The sequence below is a fragment of the Heteronotia binoei genome, chromosome 19 (assembly GCF_032191835.1).
Source record: "Heteronotia binoei isolate CCM8104 ecotype False Entrance Well chromosome 19, APGP_CSIRO_Hbin_v1, whole genome shotgun sequence".
Lineage (NCBI taxonomy): Eukaryota > Metazoa > Chordata > Lepidosauria > Squamata > Gekkonidae > Heteronotia > Heteronotia binoei.
Genome location: NC_083241.1, coordinates 36,334,087 through 36,349,276, shown reverse-complemented (window position 1 = coordinate 36,349,276; position 15,190 = coordinate 36,334,087). Strand labels below are relative to the sequence as shown.

At 43.4% G+C, this 15,190-nt stretch overlaps 1 protein-coding gene across 2 annotated transcripts in view; it reads left to right on the top strand.

Annotated features, from left to right (window-relative positions):
- The window catches only part of SCAPER (S-phase cyclin A associated protein in the ER), a 251,036-nt gene extending 236,050 nt beyond the window's left edge, over positions 1 to 14,986 (top strand). For both annotated transcript variants that reach the window (XM_060259908.1, XM_060259909.1), the window contains 3 exons: positions 8,423 to 8,614; positions 12,515 to 12,566; positions 14,148 to 14,986. In XM_060259908.1, the coding sequence (XP_060115891.1) occupies positions 8,423 to 8,614; positions 12,515 to 12,566; positions 14,148 to 14,251 (348 nt within the window). In that variant the 3' untranslated portion in view covers positions 14,252 to 14,986. The remainder of the gene's footprint in view (positions 1 to 8,422; positions 8,615 to 12,514; positions 12,567 to 14,147) is intronic.
- The last annotated feature ends 204 nt before the right edge of the window (positions 14,987 to 15,190 follow it).

Below are 15,190 nucleotides of genomic sequence, written 5' to 3'. Positions count from 1 at the left end.
TTAGCTTGGTCCTCGGGGAATAAGTAGCATGTTTTACATTGATATCTGTGGGAGGGCCCTAGTGGTCTATGATTCTTACATATGGCTAAATACACAAGTTTAAATTCCTAGAATAAAAGCATTTCATGTTTCTGGGAGGGCTTCTCTGATAGGAATACAAAAGAGGGGGAGAAAGCATCCATACACAAATTGTCAGAGCATTTAGACTGCTGTTTGCAGGATCTGCATGTTGTTTAATGTTGCATTCATGTCCTGATTTGTCTCCTGGATACTTCTTTCCAAAATACGAACCAATATTCCATTCATTTAGGAAATCGACAATTGCAAAGTATCTGTGTGGCTCTAGTCTTATATTGAATTAGATGATGTAAACAAATTCCAGTTATTTTATCACAGTTACCTTTCAACTAGTTCCAAGTCAACAATTCCACTTTTTTTAAAAAATCCCATTTCCAAAAGACCATCACTGTGTTTCTGTTGTTCAACTCTGTCTCATTTGGTAACAAACCAAATTGTTGTTGGTTTGTTGCTGTTTTTCTGTTGCCTCTAAGACAATCCCAGATTGACTCCGGAACCTTTAATAATGATTTCATTTCTCTAAGTTCAAGCTAAAATCTATGTCAGCCACCTTCAGGACAGGATGAGATTAAAAATTTCAAATAAGAAAACAAACTTGTGGACAGAAATGGCAGTCCCGTTATTTTGGAATGGAGACATCCAGTAATTTTCTGCAGTTTTAGGGGTCATCATTGTCCACTTTGCCAGTTTCTTGCACCCCTTAACCCTTATCTTATAATACTTTTTCTGAATGCACTTTAAATAGTTTCATATCTGCTCCATAACAATACTAATTAAATTAACATTTTTCCTGCTCTGTCTTCTATAGCAGTCTGTTACAGCTGTGAACAGATCGATTTTTATTTTTTTATTTTTTTATATAGATTGTCCTAACTTTTGCATTTTGTTTTAAACATTATTTATTTATCTGTGAGTTGCTTTGAGGGTTCTGTAGTGGGGAAGGTGACACCGAGAACATAATTCTCAATTTATTATGGCCAATTGACCAGCAATAACAATATACAAAATCTTATAGTCACAGATCACAATTTCTGACATAAAACATAAAATGAACGGATGTCTCTTTTCAAAAGAATCAGACGATAACAGCTTCTCTTAAGTGTGAGCTAATTTACCCTTAACTGTTGTGAATATATCACATCATATACATACACATACATACATGTATAGATCATATCACATGCATGTTCATACACAAATACATATGTACATTCTCTCTCGATATGTAGATATCAAGAGAGAATATATGTATTTGTGTATATACAGATATGGAGAGAGACTCACAAAGCTTGCTCCAGCATTGCTCTGTTTGCATCTTCAAAGACCCAATTCTACAAAACACCCGAATTGTACATTAAAGGAACTCTGGGTAATGGATTATTGCTGCAACTGTTAACTCCCGAAGATTAATTTGATTTTTTTTATTAGTATTATTAATGGACCATAGCGGGTGGGAGGGAATTGTCTGGAGAGTTCTTTGATAGATGGGGAAACAACTTGTCTAATTAAGATCAAATGCTCTTTGCAAATGGACTGTTTTGACCGGCCTTGAAAATCTTGTTTACCCTTTGGTAACGTGAAGCACACCATCGGATTCTTGCGAAAGGCCCTTTTCAAGTGGGATTTAGCCAGTTTGTTTTGAGCAGGCGATTGTTGAAGATAGCAGTGGATATATTTAAGCGACTCTTCCAGGTTTCTCAGACCAGCAAATCTGTGCCAGAATATTTTGCAATGCCGTTTTCTGGGGCACGCACTCGAAATAACTCCAGTGTCGCAACAGATTGGGTTTATGCCAAGCTAGGAAGTTTTTGATCCCGGTGTGGTGGTGGGAAGGGATGGTGAAAGCGAGCAAGCCTAAAGAATACGAACCAGGCTCATGTTTGTCACAAATTCTAGCAATTTTTTCAGGTTTTCTTTCATTATTTCCAAAAGCTCCTTGACCTTCATATCTGCTTTCAGTGTGTTTCCTGGTGCCTACGGTCTTCTTTTAGGGTTGATGTAGTAGTGAAGTGCGTGGACTCAAATCTGGGAGAACCGGGTTTGATTCCCCACTACTCCACTTGCACCTGCTGGAATGGCCTTGGGTCAGCCATAGCTCTGGCAGAGGTTGTCCTTGAAAGGGCAGCTGCTGTGAGAGCCCTCTCCAGCCCCACCCACCTCACAGGGTGTCTGTTGTGGGGGAGGAAGGTAAAGGAGATTGTGAGCCGCTCTGAGACTCTTCAGAGTGGAGGGCGGGATATAAATCCAATATCATCATCTTCTTCTTTCCCTAGGTTACCAGTTCTTAAACAGGGAAATTCCTGGAGATTTCTGGGTGAAATTTGGGGAGGGAGGGGCCTCAGTGGGGTACAACACCATAAAGTCCACCCTCCAAAGAAGACATTATCATCAGCGGAGTTGATCTCTGCCATCAGGAAATCAGTGGTAATTCTGGGACAGCTCTAGGCCTCATCTTGGAGGACAGCAACCCTGTCTTTCCCAAAACCATGAGCCAACCTCTGCTTCATTCGAGCCCGGGAACTTATCACCTATAGTTCTGTACGGAACACCTGTTCAGAAACCGATCTCTCCCACCATAGAAGGATGCTTGGCTTGGAACTTCACATTTTGTGATTAGCTCAGTCTCCTGTGGCAGCCATTTTGTGATTGATATCACCATCCCACAGCAGCCATTTTGTGTTGGTACCCACTACCCATTCTCAGAATCCCAAAAGTGCTCACGTGCTTGATGTGATTGGGGGCCCCATGAGCTTAGGTGTTTTACAAAAACCTTGAACTGTAGATTCAGGCGGGTAGCTATGCTCGCCTGAAGCAGTAGGACAAGCTTTGAGTCCAGTGGCAAGTTATGAGCTTTCATCACTGGACTCGAACTTTGTTCTAAGGATCACTATTATTGTGTGTTTTTTTTTACAAAGATGGGTATTATCTAGTCATCTTGATGGCACTCTTAAGGGCCAAAAGGCAGAATATAAATGTTGTAAATAAATAAAACAACAGGTCCCTCTCTACAGGCTTATCATCAGAGGTGGGGAGAAGGATGAGGACGGGAGCGAGAGATCATTCTGGAAAGTCTTGTGGGGAAAAACACAGATCATTTTTTGGTCTTAATATTAAAAAAAAAAATTGCAGGAGACATTTGGATGTCATGGGAGAGCATTCCAATGATAGGAAGCAGCCAGAACACAACAGCAGAAGTGGAAAATAGAAACAGAGATTCAGGGCTTTGAAAAGAGACTCGTGGCAGAGGAACAAAGAGACCGAGAGAGTGCATAAAGAGAAGAGTACATTGAGGGTACAATTTGGAATCCTTAGATAATAGCACTGCTCCCCATATGGGGTTATACAATCCAGTGAGGCGTGAATGGATACATCCGCAAGGACTGTCTAATAAGAGGCCATGAGCGGTCCGCGAAGAAGAGGCCAAGCTCAAAGGAGAGGAACTCCTTTGGGCAGCGGTTCTCAAGCTTTTTGGCAAGAGAGCACTTTTTCTAAACAGAATCTGCCGTTTGGGATCCAGCCCTGCAGGCAAAGGTTTGGGCTCTTGTGATGTGGATCTGGGAGATGATGAACAAAGATTGCACCCATAGTAAGCAATGAATGGTGCACCTTTGGCCTTTGCCCCCTTGATAGGGTGACGGGGGGGGGGGGGAAATGAGAGAGGCGAAACTGTATCCCCAGCACCATCACTAGCTATATAACCGGAAATAATATCACTGTGTTGTAGGACTCTCTAGGATTCACCCCAAACTCTGTTGTTTTTACCATAAAGTTTGGGGTATATTCTAGATCGCCCCATGACTTGGTGACCTCCTCTTGTTATACAGCCAGAAATGATGCTGCAGGGGACCATTTTGGCCCTGCCTACCCCGAACCACCTAGGGGTTGCCAGGCTTTGGCTGGCAATCCTTGTCCATTGTCTCCCAGAATGCCGGTGGCTGGAAGTAAGACAACTTCTTGGGACAGAATGGCACTCCAAGGAAGGGAAGAGAATGGGACACTTCAGCCCTGTCTTTTCCTTTTCCCACTGCCTGGAGCCTTCTCTCCTAGCTCAGAAGTTTGAGCCTCATGACCCACCTATATGAATGTCACAACCCAATTCAGGATCACAACCCCCACCGGTTTAGTGTTTCTCTAATATACAGGCCGTATTGAACTCGGTGATCAATTGTGGCATTCCCAAGTATAGAGATACTTCCTTGAACGGTTATTTTGTGATAGGAGCACATGGAGATGAAACTGTTAGAACTCTGCAACTGTTACCAAAGCTGAACATCTCAGGAAGGACAGGAAATAAGGACATCCCAAGACAAGATCAAGATTTCTGTATAATTCCATGGTGGTGGAGGAGGAGAGTGCTGTCAGGTCACAGCCAACATGGTGACCCCAAAGGTTTTCTTAAGGGACAGTGGGTGGTTCAGTGCTTGGTAAGCAGAAGGTCCCAGGTTCAATCGCTGGTATCTCCAACTAAAAAGGGTCCAGGCAAATAGGCGTGAAAAACCTCAGCTTGAGACCGTGGAGAGCTGCTGCCAGTCCGAGTAGACAATACTGACTTTGATGGACCGAGGGTCTCGTTCAATATAAGGCAGCTCATGTGTTCATATGTTCAAGAGATGTTCATAGGTGGTTTGCCATTGTCTGCCTCTAGATTGAAACCCTTGCTTGTCTCTCATCCAAGCACCCACCAGGGCTGGCCCTGCTTAAATTCTAAGAACTGAGGAGATCAAGACCTAGACCATTCTTTAGGTATGCAGGAAAAAAATCTGACTTGGTAAAGTTAAAACGGTGGGGACAGGAGGCCTGAGCATGCTGTCTGCCTTTGGAAACTCAAGAGCAGCTGGGAATCGGTTAACTTGGAGGCGGGAGCAGAAAGAGATTTGAGACAAGAGACGAGCAATTCCCCGATTCTTTATGCTTCAAGCAATGTCTCCCAGGCTCCCAAATTCCAGTATACCTAAACTGAGTGAACAAATATGAATTTAAGATGAGCCAACCTAAAAATCAGTTATGCGCTATTTCTTCAGCCACTTCCAACAAAACCTTGAACCATTCAAATGGGAGAGCTTCCTTTCTTTAATTAAATTGCCAAATTGCCTGATTCCCTCCATAATCCCACCTGCGTTTTGGTACTGTTAAACCAGAAGCGATAATCTTGAATTCCATCATGTCCAATAAAGGCAGAGATGGCTTCCATCCTCTTCCATAATAGTGCCCAATTCCTGCTCTTTGTTTGTATCCAAGGCAGGCTAGACTGAGGCAGGGGAATAAACAGACATCAGTCTGACATTAGAAACCACAACATTAAAAAAAAAAACAGTGGGGGGAACATTTCGGCCTTTCAGGGCTTTCAGTTGCTGACCTAAGAGCAGCAGTTCTCTTACATTGGAATTTTAAAGGGAGATGAGAGAGGTGGCTGAATTGCAACTGATAATGAAGCTCAAGACAATGCATCCTCCTGGACTGAATCGAGACCTAGGTTTCCTGTCCCATCACCACTGCTGTTTTCTCCACACCTACTGCCCCTCTGCATATCACACCTAATCCAGTCATGCCTGCTGTTGTCATTCAGCATTTGAAATCACTCCGCTCGGCAGGATATAAAGACAGACTCCCATTCTAGCTGTATCTGAGGAAGTGAGCAGTGACTCATGAAAGCTTCTGCTTTGTTGTTAGTCTTTAAGGTGCTATTGGACTCTTGCTCATTTCTGCTGCTACAGACAGAATAATATGACTTACCCACCTTGATCTGTCCCTTTAGCTGAAGTTAAGGGTGCTCTTGACAAGTAACACTCAGTGTCTGATAACAATAAGTATGTCATTTTTAGAGGAAGAGATATCTCAGATTTTCTTCCCCTCTGACTTCTGTTAGAGTTGCCACCAGCAAAGGTAAAATTTGGAAACGTCTGTTTAAAAAAAAAGGGCCATAAATGAAAGTCACAGTGAGATGGCATTTCTGCCCCATAAATAATGTTACGAGGATACGGAGTGCTCAAAGCATACACAGCTATCCCCCGCACTCCCTAACATGGAATGCGGATGTTTCACTGTGCGTTTTTGTTGATGGTAAAGAAGGTGGTTGGTTGTGTTGCAAAGCACTATGGGGTGTATGATTTTTTAAAAAATAAATTTTTGCATTTGTGTGTGCGCGCACACACACACCTGGAAGTTATGGATGACATCTAGTGACTTCTGCTGGGGTGTGGAGGACATTCAGAGAAGTGGCTTGACAAAGCCTGCCTCTGCCTCCCGGACCTGGTATTCCAAGGAAGTCTCCCATCCCAACATTTCCCAGGGTTGGCCCTGCTTAGCTTTCGACATTCAACAAGATTGGCCTATCCAGGTCAGGGGGGATGTAGCCATGCTGGATATGATGTGGTGGTTAAAGTGTCAGGCTAGGATCCAGAAGACCCAGGTTCAAATCCCTACTCTGCCAGGCAGCTTGCTGGGTGACCTTGGGCCTGTCATGCTCTCTTAGCCTAACCTACCTCAAAGGGTTGTTGGGAGGATAAAACGAAGGAAAGGAAAATGTTGTAAGCCATTTTGAGTCTCCATTTGGGGAGAAAGGGATATAAATAAATAAAGCAAATAAATATGCAAATCCGGGTCGTTAACCGGATTTCCATGGGTGGTAAGTGCCAGATCTATGATTGTTGACATTTCTGAAGTCCTAAGAAACAGTGGTTGTCAAAGCAGACCAGCTTTAAATATAAGAAAGGTTATGGTCTATTCTGTGACAATTGATATGTCAATAAAGGTATATGATGATGATGAATATAAGGAAGGAGAACATAAAGTATGATTGCTGGTTCCTTGTGGATTTGCTAGGAAGATGCTACCAGAGGCAGGCATAGAAATTTGGTAGTACATGTAGTGGAGTTTTATTAGAAGTTTGTGAGAAATTAAAGAGTCCAGCAACTAGTTTGTTGGATTTTCTCATGCAGTTTCTGCCACATTCTGGGTCCATAGGGTTGTTGGATTGCATTTTTAATCATTCAGGACAATAAATCCCCCCCCCCTCCAAAAAACAAAAGCCAAGAAAATACTCAGGGTAAAAAAAGAAATCACAACTAAATGATGAATTTTTAAAATGAAGTTGGTAACTTTTATCACAATATAGTTTCAGGGGAGTATCCTTTAATACCTTAATGACAATCTTTGCTGTTTTGACATCCTGAGGAAACAATGCAGTGCCTTGCTGGCGCGGTATACGGTCGCATATTTGGTTGTCTTTAAAATTCCATTTGGATTTAAGAGAATTAAGGGGTTCCTATAGTCACCGGCTGGGTTTTCAATTTCATTTTGGCTATTGAACTAAAAAATGTGAACTATTACTTTGTTGATCTTGTTCTTGACCTGAGCTGCATTACGACAGGAGAATGTGTTCTTAAATGAATTGTTAAAAGTTCTTTGAAAACCTGTAAATCCCTGTAATTTATGTTCCTGTGCTCTCGGCTGCTTCTTTCTGCCCTCCTGGTTTTAATTTGAGCGCAGTCTCTGCCGGGGGGGGGGGGTGTACCTGTAAAATGCTGGGTGGTTCCCCCCCCCCCCAGTACGATTTACAATCCTGACCTTTTTTCAGTTTTTTGTACAGTGTTCTGAAATGTCTAGGGGCTTCCTCCAACGTAGGCTGGGTCAGGTAGCCCTTCCGTGTTTTTGTCCTCTGAGCTGACTTTTTTTTTTTTTTAAGATTTTGCCATTTATCATCTGGGCTTTTGCAGATTAAGCAACTAACCTCAGCCTGGATGAAACCTTTAATAGCAGCACTCCATTGCTTAAGATACACACGGTTATGAACTCAGCCGTCTGACAGCGTTTCCATTTATCTAAACAATTCCCCTTTTAAAGCCAGTGGCACCGATAGAGACACAAATAAACAGGCAAATGAGAGGGAGGTAATCTTTCGAAGCCTCCGCTCGTCGAACTTCAGGCGACCTACATTCTCCTTTTTCTTTCCAGTTCAGTGTCAATAGTTGGCATTTGCCATCCAGTCCTCCAGCTGTCCATGAAGAATTACTTTAGCAACAACTCCTCTTCTGGAATCCCATCTGCAGCTTTTGTTTTTCTGTTTGGACCCCTCTATATTGTGTTTCTTTGTCTGTTTTGTGAGATAATAAGTCCAGTCTCCATTATTATTTTTAACATGTGCACTGTAGTCTTAATATTCTTTGTGGTGCTGGTGCTATGGTTGTATGGTAAAAGAAATTGTGTCAGTCAATCATGTTATTCTTCATTTACCAGGCCAAATACTTCAGCTTTTGAAATATTTCTTTCCCCCCCACCAGCTGATATGGGAGGTGTGTCTCCTGACTGTTAACACTGTTCCGTCTGCATTTTTTTTTCACCCCAGGTGATCGTCCAGTCCGGTCGCCACCCCACTGTCCTGCAGAAACTCTGCCAGCTGCCGTTCCAGTATTTCAGCGACCCTCGCTTGATCAAAGTCCTCTTTCCGACGCTCATAGCGGCCTGCTACAACAACCCGCAGAACAAGATCATTCTGGAGCAAGAGATGAGCTGCATTTTGCTGGCTACGTTCATTCAGGTACTTTTATTTCCCGACAAATTGATTACGTTATCAGCTGCTTAGCCGTTTCAATGCACTGGGAGTCAAGAAAAAGAATTCATTCATTTCTAATCGAGCAAGTGATTCTTTTTTCTTTGGCACACACACATGCATACCCAAAGTTTCACCTTAAAGAGTAAAAGTTTGTAGAGTAATTTGGGTTCATGTTCAATGTGAGGATGTTGTGTTTCTAGTTAAACTTGAGCAAGGCACGGCAGCAGGATTTTGAACTACATTTTGTTAATGTCGCTTTTAAAAAGTAAATATTAAGGGGCCTTCTGCGCAGATGAGCATACGGTTTAATATCGCCCAGGAAAAAAAAAGGAATAGCACAGCTTTGCATTTCTACAGAAAACAGCACTTTTTAATATTACATCTATTAACCATAGCGTGGCAACCTATTCCAAAGACGCTCGAAACCTACCGTCTCTAGTAAAGCAGCCCTTCCAAACCACTTCCCTTTGTGTTATCTATTTATTATTTAAAGCAGCTCGACCCTGTACTCTCAGCACTGCTTGCAAAGGTTTTCCTTATTTATTTACTCGTTCATTTGTTTTGTTTCACCTGCCGGTTTTCGGTTTCGCAGCAATCAAGTTGCGTCACACAGTCGTGACAAGCACAGTGTTTCATTTTATATGTTCTCAACGCAGTGAAATCCTCCCCCCCCCCTTTTTTTTTGGTGAAGTGCTTCCTCCTCTTGTGGCTTGTAACCGGGTGGGCCATCTGTGTGAACCGCCAGGGCCTCCTCTTGTGTAACTCGCTTCTGTTCCAGAGATGCTTGGTGGGCTGGGCCACCTAACAGCAGTCAAATGGAAGAAATTTCTTTTTTTTAAAAACCCAAGTTTTTCTAGCACAGAGCACTCCAAAGAGCGAGGTGTCAAGGTATTAATGTCTTAGCGATCTCCAGGAGGATGCCAACATCTGTTGTTTGCGATATTAAAAATATTCTTAGTTGTAATATAATGTGCTAATAACCGGAATATTTTTAACCTCTATATATTTGTTTGTAAAAGGTGTTTTGTAGTGTCGCTTTTGTTAGAGATGCTTCAAAAGCCAAGGATGGGTTCCCCTAAATCCACTCCATGACTGGTGGGACTTTTAAGGTGCAGAACAAATCTCCCACTGGCGCAGGAAATTCTTGCACAAGTGGAAAGTTTACTGTTCGTGAATCGAGACACTATATCTGGGGGACCCATCCTCAGCAGCACTCATCCTTAGTGGCAAATGTGTTGTTCTCCTTTTTTCCAAAAGCAGTTGGCTCAGCGCTGTTAACATTGGATTGTACGAGCGTGTTTGATTTTACATTTGATTTTACCGGGCAACCGTCAAAGTGCTCGGGTGTCCGGTTCTCCTGAAAATATATACAACTCGACAGCCCGAAGACATGTTCATTTCCACTTTTGGAAATTGTTCAGTCATCAGATTCTTTTTTTAAAAAATCTAATATAATAATATTAAAACAAACAAACAGGCAGGCTGTACAACAGGCAGGCTTCCCCCCCCACACACACACACGCACCAGATATCGCAGAATGAGAAACAGATTTTCATTTGTTCTTACATTTCCACTTGCTATCACGGAGAGACGCGATCTCTGTGCCTTGCGCAGACAAATATTCCATTCGTTTCAGGAGAAGTTCTGCCTCCGGGGTGGGGGAGGGAGATATCTGACCCTTGGGCTGGAGAATAAACATCGGAGTGGGAGACAGAAGAAATTGCTTCTGTTGTATAGATTGTTGGATGTGTAAGAATGAAGCAGAAAAAATACAGAAAACAATTGGATCCAAATCCAGTAGCACCTTAAAGACCAACAGGATTTTCAGGGTAAAATATATATAGGGGAGGGAACAGTGACTCAGTGGTAGAGCATCTGCTTGGGAAGCAGAAAGTCCCAGGTTCAATCCCCGGCATCTCCAACTAAAAAGGGTCCAGGCAAATAGGCGTGAAAAACCTCAGCTTGAGACCCTGGAGAGCCGCTGCCAATCTGAATAGACAATACTGACTTTGATGGACCGAGGGTCTGATTTAGTATAAGGCAGCTTCATACGTTCATATATATCGATTCAAAATGAAAAACAGAATCACAAATCTGTGGGGGTTGCCACACTATTTCTGTATCCCCCTCTGTCCAAATTCTTCTGTGCGTGTTGAAATCTAGCCCAAACGATCCCGGCCGGCAGGTTCTGGAGGGCGATTTCTCAGAGCAAGACAAAGGGGTCTTTGAGCGATTGGCCACACAGGGTTATTCGCGGTGGAATTAATTGGAACCAAAGCCAAGGAAAGGTCCCAGGTAGAATTATGTCACTGCCGCCCTCTAAGATTGTGCACTCTGCCCGTCATAAAATCAACCAATCCAGAGTATCAGGCTCTGTGGCTGAACGCTTAGCTCTTTCCAGGGGATAGCCATCACCCTTAGGCTCTACTTTAAAACCCATTAGCGCATTAAAATGCTGCAATTATCAGTTGTTTGAGAAACGTTGCGCTTTTATTACCACAGCCTTTGTTAGCAGTACTAATTGTGGAGTTCAAAGGAAAGCTAAAGGCAAAATTCTGAAGCAAGCTGAGTTTGGAGCCAAGATCCAAAGAGGCAGGCGTGAGGGCCTTCCCACCCTCTCAACATGGTGGCATCTAAGCATTCAGAGGTACTTCAGAGGCCCTGCGATGTGAGCCTCCCTTCACGGAGGCCCCAGCAGGACGAGGCCTTTTTTGTGGCAGCACCATGGCTCCTGCTGTGATCGCCAGGGGGGGACCACCGACAGACAAGGGAGGAGGTCTTTACATGTTCTGGAGGCTCCCAGGCATGCAGGAAGACAGGAGCTTGTGAATGAACCAAGAAGGTGGGGGAGAGGAAGGAGTCAGAAATATCCTAACAGTGTTTCCAGAGCAGTTGAGAAACAGTTCAAGAAGATTGAGGAGGGGGGCATGTAATTAACTTGCTCTGAAAGCGCCTTGAGATCTTGAGGGAGAAAGTGGGAAAACAAATAATTTCAAGCAGTACTGACATCAGTTAACTTGGAGAAGCAGCTGACATATTCAGTAGCTCAGATAAAAATGCTATCAAGATGTGCAAATACACCAGACTCCCAGGTTTGCTGGAGTCCCTGACGGAGGAGGATTCCATAATCTTTATTACTCTTTTTGGCCTTTGGCTTCTAACGTTAGCGTAGCAGGTGCTTACGAGTAAGTTGTGTAGCATTTCGAAAGGATTGTGTTTCTTAGACAACCGTTTGCGGACAGCCGTTGCAGAATTCCTAGCACCCGTTTGTTTAGGACAGAAGAAAGATTGACGGGATCCCTGCTACAGATCGGATAGATGTCATACAAAAAAACCTCTCTAGTATATCAAGAGGAAAGGCAGAATGGTGTAGCTCCATCTCAGCAGATCTTGGAAGCTAAGCAGGGTAGTACTTGGATGAGGAACCACCGAGGAAGGCTCTGCAGAGGAAGGCAATGGCCAGCCACCTCTGCTTCTCACTCGCCTTGAAAGCCCCTTGCTGGGGTTGCCATAAGTTGGAAGCTAAGCAGGGTCGGTGCTTGGAAGAGAGACCACCAAGGAAGGCTCTGCAGAGGAAGGCAGTGGCCAACCACCTCTGCTTTTCCCTTGCCTTGAAAGCCCCTCGCTGGGGCAGCCATAAGTCAGTTAACTTGACGGCACTTACACAGGTGCCTATTCTGTCAATTGGAGTTTTCTGCAGTAGAGCCAAGAGTCTGTGAAACACTTCCCAACTGTAAAAAAAAATAAGGTGTTTTGGGTTGCTGGATTGGGATTCTCCGTATCGCGGCCCAACATCAGTTTGATCCGCACAATTATATATTTTGAGCTGTTGTTTCGAAACCTTTCTCTCGAGACCCTGAACGCCACCGGTTTTGTTTCTATAGGATTTCACACAGAATTCCAGCCAAACAGACAACCAAACCGCTCAACAAAGGGGTGAGTATATTCTATCTGTTTCGTCAGATCAGCCCATTGTTCAGTCAAACAAGACGTGGCTTCTGGGAGGTGAACGGACTGACAGATTGGTTGCATTTTGCGTATTGATAGAAGGCTTTTCTGGAGACAGAATCCCATAAGGCTCGGATGAACTCTTTGTTCCGGATTAAGTCTTGACGCAGGTAGAGGAAAGGGGGCCACTCCATTCTTACCGAACCACTTTTCGGTGTTTGATTTTGCGTGGGAAACAACTGGTGTCTTCAGCAGGATCCATTGGGAGGAAGAGATTCTTATCTCGCTGTCTCAACAGCCAGAGAAGAGTGACGTTCAGCTCAAGTTTGTAACAGTTCCCACATTTGGATGTTGTGACTAACCGGAGAGAGTACAAACTAAGTACTTCCTGGGTTAGACATCTTGGGGTGAAGCCCAGCTGCTAAGTTGGAGTCAGATGAGCAGGGTAGCATTCAGACATGCCCCCCGTAACTATGGCTAAGCGAAACTACGGCTGATAAACTGCGGTTGAGCACGATGTCTCTGTGTGGTGTCGTGGTCAAGAGGGTCAGACGAGGATCTGAGAGACACAGGTTTTCGATCCCTGCTTTGTCGGTGATCCCGGGCTGATCACGCATTTTCAGCTTAACCTACCTCACAGCGCGGTTGTGAGGCTAAAATAGGGGGAACGATGTCAGCCACTTTGGGTCTCCATCGGGGGAAGAGGCTGAACATAAATGAAAGTAAATAAATACATGTCTGAATGCAGCCTAGGGGTCCTTCCAAAGCAAGCTGGATTTTATTCTTAGGAAGGTTCCTCGTCTGCCTTTATCAGAGACACTGGTTAACGGGGCAAAATTGTTTCGACAGCGAACCCGAGACAGCTGTCCCATAAAACAGTCTTTAACGGGACATAAATAAACATATATAGAAGATGGTGTAGAGTTGTGTTCTGTTGCCCCGGAAGGGTGGACCGGAACCAACGGGTTGAAATTAAATCAGAAGAGTTTTCAACTTTAAACGTTAGGAGAACTTCCTGACAGAGCATCTCCTCAGTGGAACAGGCTTCCTCGGGAGGTGGTAGCCTCTCCTTCCTTGGAAGTTTTTAAACAGAGGCTGGATCAGATTCTGTGAATTTAGGCAGATCGTGAGAAGGAGAGCAGGAGGGGTTGCATCAGTGCTTCGTTCTCGTGGCCTTTTCTTACATGCCCAGGGAAATGCTGTTTACCGCTTCGGGCTCAGTCAGCAGTTTTTGCCAGGGATCCTGGAAGGTTTTTTTTTAGGGGAGGGGGGTTGCCATCTTCTCTGCAAGGGATGACTCTGGAGGTCCTGTCTGTGATTCTACATTAAGAGTTTTTCCTCAGTTTATTATTAAGCATAGTTGAAGCTCTCAGGGGTGAACATACAGGGCTTTCCGGAACGACAGCATCAGTGAGGGGAAAGAACGAAGAGGGTGCGAAAATGCAAAATATATTTGAAATATCTGGGCATTTTTGCTATCATGTTTTGATTTTACTTTCATGAAAAAAAAATACTTCTGGTCATCTTCGCTTTCTACTTCTGGTTATTGTCACTTTTTTCGCCGAACAGAAAAGATCTTCAACTCCCAAGATTACCTCGAGCTCTCCAATCGGTTCCCTCGGCAGACATGGGAAGAAGCCCGGCAGTTTTTCTTGAAGAAAGAGAAAAAATAAGGGCACTTTTTTTTTTTAAACTTTCAGAACATCTAACTTTGTAAAGTGTTACGCAGATTTTCTTACATTCTTTAAGGGCCTGTTCTAAAAGTCCTTTTTATACTCAGAATGCATATACTGTAGATATATATTGATATAGATATAATATAATATAATTTGCACTATTTGTGTTCATAAGAAGTGTATATATTTAAAGCTCAATGTCATTTTGGAAAGGTTTTTTTTGTTGTTTTTGCATTAATATATTTGATGTTAACGGTTCCTGGCACCTTAAATGCCTTGAGATATCTCTTGCACTGTAAAATTGCTCATATTTGCTTCTAAAGCTAGAGAGTGGGCCAGATCCGCAGGGAAATTCTCCTGCGCAGAGTCCACTGAGTGGGATGAGAATGCTTTGCTTGCTCAGTAGGGCTTCATCCCTGCAGCGTAGACTGGCCATTCCATTCTGTAAAAACTGTAATAAAATAACTTATTCTGTTTGTGTCCTTTGACTTTTTCTATAATGCCTCCCCGCTACATTCCGTTATTTAGAAAGCACAAAAGTTCTCCCAGTTATAAATTTAAATTAATCTGAACACTAGAATATTTAACCTCACTGGGAATGCGGTTTCCCCCTTTAAATTTGGGTGCGTTTTGAACAGAAAAGGTCTGTAAGAAGTTTACGACGAGCTGTTCTCTTCCACTGTTAACCGGTGAATTTTCACTGAACTTATTAAAAGTAACATTTCAACTTGCCGAGGCTGTTTTTTGTCTTTGTTTTTTACCATGCTGTCATTCAGAATTCCTCCACATGTCGTGATTCAGCCCAGAAAAACACAAAACCAGAAACAAGTTCTCTGTGAATGCTACCTGACCATCCTTCAAAAAGCCAGGCGAAACCAGACCAAGTTGGACTCGGTAACAAGGAGAAGGCACGAGTTCTTGCCACCTTTCTCTTGT